The sequence below is a fragment of the Fistularia commersonii genome, chromosome 27 (assembly GCF_037954325.1).
Source record: "Fistularia commersonii isolate RoL2024-O1a breed Wild chromosome 27, RoL_Fcom_v1.0, whole genome shotgun sequence".
Taxonomy (NCBI): domain Eukaryota; kingdom Metazoa; phylum Chordata; class Actinopteri; order Syngnathiformes; family Fistulariidae; genus Fistularia; species Fistularia commersonii.
In genome coordinates this window covers 8,091,925-8,103,944 of record NC_141310.1, presented here as the reverse complement: position 1 = coordinate 8,103,944, position 12,020 = coordinate 8,091,925, and the positions used below count along the sequence as shown (strand labels likewise).

At 38.4% G+C, this 12,020-nt stretch overlaps 1 protein-coding gene across 1 annotated transcript in view; it reads left to right on the top strand.

Annotated features, from left to right (window-relative positions):
• The window catches only part of LOC147217963 (transmembrane protein 266-like), a 40,118-nt gene that overhangs the window by 14,408 nt on the left and 13,690 nt on the right, over positions 1-12,020 (top strand). The window contains exon 4 of the mRNA XM_086174836.1: positions 11,645-11,799. Within this exon, the coding sequence (XP_086030962.1) occupies positions 11,645-11,799 (155 nt within the window). The remainder of the gene's footprint in view (positions 1-11,644; positions 11,800-12,020) is intronic.

Below are 12,020 nucleotides of genomic sequence, written 5' to 3'. Positions count from 1 at the left end.
ATGCTTATAACACTCATAGGCTCTTGTACAGCATCTAGTGCACCCATACATACACTAGCAGTAAATCAGGTCAGTCAGTCACCTATGGCTAGACACATCCAATCTCACAGGGGCAACATCATAGGGGCAAACGTAACCCCCCACTCTGCAAAGATATCTGAATCAATACTTTCTGCATGTCATATTTCAGACAGATCAGGGTCTATGACAGCATGTATTCCCATCCTTATGCATAATGAATAGAGGTGTGTATGGTTGTTCTGATTGTGCATTGGACTGTGCTCTGTGCAATCTTTGCGACTACCTTATTTATAAAACAGTGTCTATAAACGCAATGGGCCTGAAATTGATTAGAGAAGTGATGGCTGATCATATGGTTGTGTGATGTTATCATGGGATGCAGCTGTAGATTTGTAGGAGAAAGAGAATCGGGAAAAAAGTGCTGCTGTATCTTATACTTCTGTTTCTACTGTTGGATAAATAAAATTTCATATCAACACAACTCTTCAACAGGTAGCCCCGTCCCCACTTTGACTCAAATTAAGAAGTCGCACCTCCATTTTCTCGTGCACACTTTCACAGTGCAGTGTAATATGGTCTTACAAAAATTGATTTTAATAGTGTTTAAAATTGCTGAGTTGATTGTGACATAACTGTGTGATCAGGGACACAGATTCTTCAAGCAGAAGTAGACATACTAACACATAAACACACACACACACACACACACACACGTCTCCAAATGCCATTGTCTGGCTCCGGTCACATGACACATCTCCGTCACCTGCATATGAAATGCGTGAAGATCAGGAATGTCTAGAAATAACTACAGTGCCAGTTCTCATGCCATCATCACACTCTGTTATCTGTCTAGATCATGCTGCAAGCAAATTCCGACAAAGTGCAAATATCTATTATCGGAAGTAACACTTTTCCGATCAAACTCTTACCCTGAAATGATATTAGATTTATTGTGACAGTACTTTGTCCGATGACTTTTAAATAGATACTGTTATAAATTCAGTTGTGTGCCCCAAGATTGAAAATATGATAAATTGTTAACGCAGTCATTGCAATGATTAGATGGACATAAAGTACTAGAGGCTGATCCATATAAAAATATTCCCAAGTGGCCCATAGAAATGTGGTAATTTGGGTTTTCTCTGGGTTCTCCCATTTCCTCCCTAGTCCAAAAAACATGCAGTACGCTCATTGGAGACCCTAAATTCCCCAGATGTTTAAATGAGAGTGAATGGTTGTATTGATCCAGCCCCCAATGAGTGCAGGATAAGCAGTAAAGACATGAATGAATCAATGAAAAAATGGACAGTTTTGTCCCTTTGCACAAGAAGACCAAGCCAGAAAGGCAGCACTGCACCTGTTGTACAAACAAAACATACTGAATACTATCAACCAACAGACCTCTTATTTATTGCTCAAATATATGCAGATTAAAGATTTCATTGAGTGTGTTTCATGGAGGCTTTCTTATCATCCATTTCCATATCTCTCAGCAAGTATGAATTTTCAGCCTACTCTGAAATTACAGCAACAACATTGGAGTGAAACAGGGTGGATGCATCTTTCACTATGTCAGCCCGCTGCCCTCCAGGACCAAATTCTATTTTATTCTGTAGATTTCAGCACCATGGGGCTTTCAGCGGTGACATCTGTGCCTCCTTGCATTACAGAATCAATCTGCCTTTAAAACAGGCAGCTGCCAATAGCTTTCTCAAATCACAAACACCATGACGGTGCACCATCATCAAGGTTTACAACAGCCTCTTTTCAGTGGGTGGATGTTAATTAAATCCCTACATTGACATCACAGAATGTGTTGTGCTACAACAGTGAGTAAGAAATATCAAGGTTTACTCTCCGTAGTTAGGAAGAACAGTTCTATTGAGAAAGTACATCGCAAAAAAAAAAAAAAGATTGCTAAACTCACCTTTAGGGGAATGAGGCCAGGGAAATGAACCTTTTTATAGCTCTGTAGCATGATGGGAAATAAAATGAAAAAAGGTTAGACAGTGGTTTTGGCAGTGCAATTTAAATCTGTAAAGAAAGACTCGTAAAGGAGGGGTTGCTCTAATGACTCTGCCTTAGAGAATAAGTCTCCCCACTGACCTGCCTTCCCTTCCTCCATTGGTGAGCTCATTGTTTTTTTTGAGACGGTGGAGGAGTGTCTTTGAAGAAGCTGTGTTTAGACATATTTTCAGCAGAATTTTGCAGAACAAGCACTCTTACTGTACTTCTAAAAGTATTTCATCAACTCAAAAACAGTTCCTTACTTTGAATTGCATTGTAAGAATGTCTGGCGGCGAGTCATTTTTCAGTTTCATTTCTAAACAAATGTATGTTAGATATACTAACATTATTTTCTTGTAATATGTTTTAAATTCTCATTAACTTAAAAAGAATGTGTTGTACCATAATAATACTATTGAAGAGATAACATAGATATTCCTCTTGTTTTGCATTTAATGCAATTACCTCGCTGTAGGATTGAGAATTATCTTATCTTATCTTATCTTATCTTATCTTATCTTATCTTATCTTATTTTATCAGAACATTTGGTTGCACACAATAAACTGCTCCACATCTAAATCTCATAAAACACAACATTTCACGAAACATGCAATTTTGCAAAACACTTCAACATTAAACTAACACAGCAGGATTTCATAAAATACAACATTACAAAAAAAAAGGTGGAAAGGGTCAGCCTGTTAAGGGTGGAATCTGCAGTTTATTTGGTGGATGCTATGATTAAACATCAGGCCTATGTTTTATTAAATTTTTTTTGCATTTTGAAGTGTTTGGCCAGATACAGGAAGTTGTCTGAGTATGTGACTGTGGAATCATTAGCCTGTCTGATGACTCCCAGGCTCATACTGGAAAGTAGCTAAATGTTTATTCATTGCAAATAGTCATGTGATCACATTCTGTATCGAATACCGCTTCTATTTTTCGGGCGAGATGGAATTAATTTTTGTGGTGGTTTGTTGAATTAAAGATATTTTGCAAAATGCATGACCTTCATGGCCAACGTCAACGATGAAAAGCTTTGTCCCGTCACATTTTGACAATACTAAGGTTAGATCACCTTTTATAGTAAGAAGTGAGGTAGGGGGATTAATCAAGAGAAAAGGCTCCTGTGTCAACCTGTCACTGTGTGATGAAGCACCTACTGTCAGGCATGTTTGCATATCACAGCCTGTAGCATTGTGAAGGTGGAGTTGACCTTACCACTATCTCCTGAATTGTATGCTGCCTTCACTTCACATTATAACAAATTATTGACTCACATAGAAGTATATGGGCATTCATGAACAGAAAACCACCAAACAGCAACATTAAACACAGAGGGAGAAGAAGAAAGGCCAGGCCTGAAGATTTTTCTCATTGCTCTGTGCGGTGGTTGTTATCTAATCTGCTATAATCATGGTTCACTTCATATTCCAATTTATACCAGGCTGTCACACCTCATTAGGAACAATGGAATTCCTTCAATGATGCTCCTATATATTTAGATAGTCTCTTTCTTTTTCACTACCTTACGCCCAGTAAGTAACTTCTCTAGTTTCTGTCCCTCCTATTTTCTGCCTTCCTCTGTCTGCCTATAGATTCACATCATATCCCATCCCATACTCACTGATTTCTAAAAGTGAATGCCAATCTGAATCATCGACTGAACGAAGGCCGGGAAAAGACCCATTCTATTGCCATAACGCGCATTGTTCTGTGTGTCCATCACACTTATCCAAACATCTCACTGACCAAAACTACCAGAGCCATGGCAACAACACCTGAGGTACCTCCAGGTTCATGGTCATTGAGTGAGGGATGAAAGGTGGACAGGCTGGAGATTTCCAGAATCCATTTATTGCATTGTTGCTTGACACTGTGTTTCTATCAGGAGAGAAGTGGGCGACATTGTGGGAGGTGGTTGTTCTAGCATCAGGGGGCAGTTGCAGTGTTAGCAGTTTTGGCGCCATAGTAAGTGGAGTGTAGTTATTAATAGTGTTGGGCCCATCCATCTTCCTGTCTAGGAAAAATGCTGGGAGGACCAAGGTGGCGTGGGCTTGTGTTCAGCACTTTCATGGCCACCCACACCCCCCCTAGTCATCAAGCTGGCTTTGTTTGTTAGCTCACTTTTTTTTTCGGTCGAAGGGTTCTTTTGAAGCATTTATGTAGGCTTCTGCTTGCGTGTGACTTAGTTAAGCAAGAGATAAAAGTGCTTTTATAGGAAAAAAAAATCTGGAATGAAATCCAAATGTATGCCAAACATAACACCAAAATAACCCATATAACTTTTTACACACCTTGCTTTAGCAAGAGTGCTGCCACTCTGTCCGGGATATTGGGCACATACAAATGGTATGACCAACAGTGACATTATGACAGGAACCACAGGAAATGGGGAAATCAGGAAATGGATCAATGCCTATAAAAAAATGCAGTGTTGATGATTCAAGTTGCCAGACTGGGCCAAACCCCAGTGCCATTATGAGCTCACACCTGAGCAGTGGTATGTTGCCACCTCCTGTCCCATGGGTATGCGTGTAGTTGCCAGACATGGAAACAGAAGCATATGTTGCTGATATGGCTGTTCTAAATGAGCAAGGAGTCCAGGGTACCGAGACCAGATGGTTCGTCTAAATTTATTGTAGGCAAAGGGGTAAAAAAAAAGGAAAAAAAAAAAACAATGTTATACTTTGCCATTCATCAGTTTTCATGCCAAAGGTCCAAATATTCTGTGTTGGAAAAATCTGCTGGCGTATCTACAAGTTCTTTTCGGAAAAGGAACTTATCTGGGATTTGCTTGATGTTTTCATTGGCACTTTGTGGCAGTCAAGTGTTTGTCAGATATTCATGTCTCAGTTGTATGATAAGCAATTTGTTTTGACAGGAACATTAAAAGCATTTCACAGTATTTACTATTTTGGAAATGTATTAACATGCCAGGAGATGAACGCTGTTGTGAGGTTTAACATCACCCGTCTTGCGTTCTGCCGCACGACTGAGTCACACAGAGGAACTGCTTGGGCCGTGTAGAGTTCATAATAATGTCATTCTACTCTGATAAGCAAATATTGGCCCATCATTTATACTCAATATGCGTCTTCTCCTTTTTTTGAAGATTGAAAAAAGTTAAATATTGTAGACATGCTTTTTGAAATAATGGATTCTCAGAAGGCTTTCACCCGGTCGAGTCAATTTGGCCTGATTTAATTAGAGAGCACAGGAAGTTGTCTGAGACTGTGACCGGGGAGTGACTGGCCTGTCTGTTATCTCCCAGGCTTCCTAATTCCTCTGCCACAGGGATGGCTGCAGGCCCATGCAGGGAAGTAGCAAAAACATTCATTCTTTGTCTATTAAAATATTCTCTCTGTTTCCTCAAGAAATATGGGCAAGTCTTTTACAGCAACCAATTTTGTTTTTTAATTTTTTATTAATTTATTAATTTTGTATATTTTATTTTATTTATCCTGTTTTGCCAAATGTTAATACAGCCTTGTTTTTGTTTTTACTCTTTTAAATGCCCCTCAGCTTCACATCAATGATATAGTTCTTTTCCCATGTATGTATGTGTGTGTGTGTTTGTCCAAATACTAATAATAATACTTTTAGTAAATTTCTAGTGATAGAAGTCATAAATTTCATTAGTCCGTGCACCACAGTGATTTTTTTATATGTAAACATTCAAATAGTTCTGTCACCACATGTTAAACAACATCTGCTACAGTGTTTATTATATATTGCTGTTCATACCCAAGGCAAATCATACATCAATCATTGTTTGGTACAGTCTATTATATGCTTACAGGAATAAAACAAACTATATATTGGTGTCAACTGCATTAAGGTGGGTCCAATGTGTTGAAGCCTGTTTAGTATTTTTCCATGACAGTTACTGTGGCAACAGTGTTAAATGTTTTCTTTGTGTTGCTGATACACGGTCATGGTACCTGGACCACACATACGTAGCTAAATTAACCCAGTCTTCACATTCAGCCCCAAAATCCTCTTAGTGCAGCTCTTCCAGTGACAAAGGGGCTTATTCTACCAGACAAAGTTGGTTGGTTAAAGATTATGTTATTAGCATCAAATAATTATACCACAGAAATAGTGTAATCGACATGGAGATTTTTTTTTGTTGGTACAGTTATATTGTAAACGATTCATTGTCATTTATAATGTGACAATTTCAAAAATGACTTAATTCTGTCGGTTTTCTCATAAAAGCGCACATTGGAATAATAAAAAACTAAAACATTTTAGTTGTTGGAGAATCAAATCCTTTGTCCAAAGCTCATCATTCAGTTCTTTGCCTGAGTTTCCGGTGAGACAAATTGTGGCAGTGTGGCGTTTACCTCCCTCTTACTGATGTGCTGTGATCAGTGGAGCGCAGGCATTGATAATGGGGAAACATTCAAATGTAAAATTAGTTACCTGCATCTGTCTGAATGTAATTATTCAGCATGTTTTTTTTTTGGCCTTTTTAGCATTCCCCCAGTTTTTTCACATTGGCCTCAGGAAGTCTTAAGTTACTGTGTGTGTTTGCATGCGTGGTATATGCATGCCATGTTTGTTGAAATGTGAAGCCAGCTGGAGACACATTTGTTTTTAGGGCAGGATGCTGGCTGTCTAGCATGGGCTTTGTCATAGATGTCTAATGAGACTGAATGTGCTAAGACGCTTGAAAAGACACTTGTAAACCTTCCCCCTGGGAGGGAGAAAATGTTATGCCTGTATTCCTCTCTCCTACTCCTGGGATCATATTTGGATATTCTATGTTTTAATCAGTAAGTGACCGGTTAACCCCGATACATGTTTTTGTATTTGCCATTCTGTTACAAATCAAGAGTCGGCTTCAGTCCGCATAATCACACTTTTCTTATCAGTTCTCAGATACAAAACAACTTTCATGATCACTCATTCTTTTCTATGATTTGGTATCACTAATTTGTTGGCCTTCAAGACTCAAATGAGTAAGGCAATATTTTGAACTGACATGTTGTTAAACATGTTCCCTACTAAGGGTGTCTGAGAGCTGTGAATCTTGACAAAATGCACTGTGATTTTTCCAAAACTTTCTTAGCCTGGCAATCTCCTTGAAATCAGTCTATCTGACCAGGTTTTCAAAAGTAAAAGGTTTTCCTAACCTTTCTGGGTTCAGTTCACAATCACTTCCATGATACCAAGCTGTGTGCAGAATTGATGCAACCATTACAGAGGTTATATTATACCTGTGTTTTTAGTTCAGACTCCGTCTTAAATAATGAATAATGAATAAATCAACGGTGTGATTCCATCTGTAAGCCTGAGACTTCAACTCTGCTTGGGCCTGTGGGCTCTATTTAGGTTCCCAACACTACTATGCTGGAATTTTGGGGAATGAAAAGGGGGTAACCATGCATTAAATAATCGTGCTTATTTTTTATTTTTTATATTTTCCAAAGGGCAACTTCCTGATATTAGAGTCTAAGTCTATGATGAATTTATCTTGAATAGAAACAACTGACTTTCGAGAATTGAAGTCTGCCTTTCAGTGGAAAAGGTTTTATATCTATCACTTAAAATGTAATATTTGATGTTCTGGGTGCCTTTACGGACCAGTCGGTTTTGTTATCTGCTGAGACCTTTGAGTGCAGTGAGTCTTATAGTCTCACTTGACACGCCGGTATCGATTACCTCCCTGATTTAATCTGCCTCATCTGTTTCCCCGTCAAGCCCCACTCAATCTCAACATCAGTGGGGAACACTGACAGCTCTATCAGCCTTTGCAACACACACCGGGTGCAGAGAAGATTGAGAGGGGGAGAGGAGCAAAGGACAAAGTCTTAAACAATTCACTAAAAAATATAGTGAAATCAGACTGTAATGGGAGAAATAAATGAAATGCACTGAAAACACAAGCGTGAAAAACCCATATTACTAAGGGAGTTTAAAAACTACCAGTTTCAGGGGTGACCTTGTCCTTATATGTGCTTGTCTACAGTGACTTGAGCCAGGTGGTTCTGTCAGGCTGACAGGGCTGACTGGGTCAGAGAAATAACATTTGCTCCTGTTCTGTTGCTTAAATAAGACTCATTAATATACTCCATGTGTCACTAGCAGCGTCTGACTGTGCTCCCTCCGGGCTGAGCTGGGTTTGGCATGGTTTGAAGTTAGGACACGACAATTGAACACCTTTCTGAATAAGCCAATGATAAGTACTGTTTTACATTATATAATGTGCTACATTTTATTGAATGAATTGAATGTATTGAATGAAAAATCCTTATGATCCGCAACCTTGTGGTACACAGATCAATTTTTGTACCAGGAATTGATATATTTTATCTTTTTCTAAATAACCGATTTAATTTCTGCCTTGAAAAATTGGATCGTCTGACATTGGAGGCTCTCTGATAGAGAATTTGATACAGAGGTTGTTTGTCCTTCCATTACAAACACATTAATGTTATTCTGTGTGGATTTTAAAGGTTTCATTTTCAATTCACTAATGGTATTTTACCATATAAATAACATCCAATTGTTTTGCTGTGGGAAAAAAAAGACTAAAATAGAAGCTAAAAGAAACAGAAAAAAAAAATCAAAAACAAAAAGCCAATGTTTTTTGACACTGATCCATGCAGATATGCAAAATAAAAAAAGGTCCATGATAATGAAGCCCTGTGACAGGGTCAAGAAATTATATGTATAGAGCTTAGAAATTTGTAGACCTAACCCAATTTTGCTTGGATGTGCCTCTCTGATCTCTATGTAGATAGTCCTTATAAACTATTTAGAGAATGAAAACGCTTACTATCAAATATTCAACTCATTATATTAAATCAATTTGGGGTAAATAAGGTGGTTAGTATGTTGAAAATGGCTTCAGACGGTTATTAGAGGAGGTTCAATGGTCCAAGTCCCATGGGTCTGATATAAATGCAGACTTTAGAAGGTGACTGAGTAATTCTCCTCACATCCAACCACTACTGTCAAGGTGGCCTTCAGGCCAGAATCAACTTCCAGCTGCTCTAGTCAACCACATCAGAAGCAGCCAGTGAATATTGAGTTGTATGTTTGGCTTAAAACACATCACTTCCTGTTCAAGTGATTGTGTCTGTTGGCTGATTTAATCAAGATTGTTTCAAATATCCCAGTAAAATGATCGTCTTTTTTTTTATGCATTTGTGAATCATAATCTAAAAAAGTCACATGTATGTTGTGATCAATCTCCTCATTTCCAGGTGATTATAATATTATTCCTTCCTTGAATATACCGATATGTTTAACATCGGAATTTTAACCGTTGGACACCAAATGTATCCTGCTTTCCAATGAAGAGTATTGCCATTTTGCAATACTAGCAACTATAGATCTCAATAAATGAATTTAACAATGTCTGTAAAACTCTGTAGGTCCCACATTCCATAAAGTGAAGTTCAAAAATTCACTTCACCAACAGGAGAAAATGTTTTTGACTGAGATGATTACTTCATGTTTCGGAATGGCCAGAGTTGGTGTCACATATGAGGAAATACCTGGTGATGATTTGATATTTAAAAGATTTTTCTTGTGTAATTGTTGAAAAGCTGCAAAAGAGGTAATTGTGAATTATGACAAAGGTTTGTTTTTTTGTACTTTTTTTAAAATCGCAGTCGTCTTTTTTGTATGTTTTCAAGATTATTTGTATCCAAATATTACAATTTTGGCAGATAAATCGCCATACATATCATCCCATCTGCGCCTAAAACTTGTAGACAAGGTTCCGGAGGCGTCCTGGCATTTAAGCTGGTACACAGGATGGCGCAATACCTGGCATTCACAGTGTCTCGGCAAGATTCTGGTGAAGCAGATTCTACACCATCTGGAGTGTTCATACATGTCGACCCCACCCAAAGCCTGGAGGAAGAATCAACATGGCTCCATTTTTAGATTAGCTGTGCAATGTTTACAGGCTGGTGCCTGTGTGTGCCAGGCATGAACCAATATTTCCCTCGGAAAAACCAAGGGCTCTGAGAATTTCTTTTGTAGATAGTCTTATACAAATGGTCTCTTTCTGCTGTTTAGCACTTTATTCTTCAGGGATATTTTGCATCTGATCTCAATGACTATCTTAAGTTACATCTAAGCTGTAGGAAGACTCATTCGTGAGAGCAAAAATATCCCAATTGTTCTCAAAAGATGCTTGATCATTACAATTAAGTGGTATTAAAGTATATTATCTGCGGTGTGGACATTAACATTTTATCCCAATCAACCTGCCAAAGAGATACTTGTGAATTTATAGAGACACGTGTGATCTGTTTGAGACCGAGCAAAAGTAAGCATGCAGAAATGGGGAGGTGACACGTAAATAACATTGCCCTTGAGAATATTTCAGCCAAATCAACCACATAACCCAGATCAGTTTTAATGTGAACGGACATTAAATTACCCATGTCATATACTTTCCTGGAAAATTTGCTGTTGAAAAAAAAAACAAAAAACAGCCAACTAAAATAACAAGGCGACAACATCACTCTTATGAGAAGTCCTTTTGGCCTTCAAAAGTTTTACTTTGGTATCAAACTCACCAAACCATGTACATTACTTCCTGTCTCGCCGTTTTCCGCCTTCCTCATGCTGAGGCAGGGTTAAGGGGAAGTTAGTGGAACGGGCCAACTTTCTTCTCAAGCAAAAGAACTGGGAAAATGCCTTGTTGACGTGTCCACCTTCTCATCATATATCAACAAACCGTCTTGCTGAATCCTCAAAATATTAAAACTTTTGATCTTGAAGATAGAGAACCTATACAGACATATTAAAACTCATAAATAAGTATAGTATTGAATTAATTCAAGGTGGCACAATTGAAAAAGAATTCAATTGATTGTCAGACGATTCAGGCATCTAAGTCAAATTCTGTTAGGATATCACAATGTGTAACTCCTGTTCCGGACTTAAGCCGACGATGTAGCTGGATTTGAAATCTTCCCCCAGGAGCAGCATTCACTACAGTGATTCCCTTCATCGCCATGTAAAAGAGAAGTCATCAGTATTCCACTCATGATGATCAAGTCACTAGTTCACAGAGCTTCACTGTCCTTTTCCCTGTCAATGCTGTCTCTGACCACACTTACCCCTTTGCTCTATCTGACACCAAACCATACTTATTAATGGACAGCGCCTTTGTAAACTAACGTCCTCTATTGGTCAGACTGGGTACTTCAAATATTCAGTTCAATGCAACTGGAATTTTCTTTTAACAACAGGGTTTACCTGAAAATTAGTGCAATCATGGTTTACTTGGTTTACTGCAAATTCAAAATGTACTTGTGCAGCCATGTCATGTAAGTGGATTTCCTTTTTGCTTGCTATATTTCATTTGTAATCACAGAAAGCAGATTGTTATCTTATTGAATCAGAATCAGAAAACCTTTTTGTGTTCCAGAGGGCACAAGTAGCAATGCACCCTAAACCAGATTTTATCTTACTGAAGGTGAAATACAAATAAAATGAGATGAAAAAAAAGGGTAAATAAAGTAAAAAGTGACGCCAACATCTATACATGAACTGAAATGAAAAAAAAATCACTGCGGTTACCTAATATACAGTCTTTTTTTAACATTTCCCTCTGTCTCTGCTGCTGTCCTGTGTCTAAAGGTCCAACTGGCTGAAGCCATGCTGCGGCCGCCGAGTCGCCCTGTGGCAGGTCTGTCTGCTCAGCGCTGGCTTCAACTGTATCCTTGTGGCCTGTGTCATCCTGGTGGTGCTTTTCCTGTCATTGGAGCTGCTCATTGACACCAAACTCTTACAATGTAAATTGATTATTTACTCATTTATTTACTTATCTATTTATTCATTCACTGTTTCCCCCCCCCCTTCCTTTTTGATGAAAGGTTGGCTAAGCATGCATATTCTCCTTCGGTAATACAATCTGTGACATTCATAAACTCCTGGGAGGCATCAAGTGCGACTTGGAGGAAAAAACATAGAATGCCCAAGCATTAATCTGCATTTTTACCAACTCTGCTGTCGC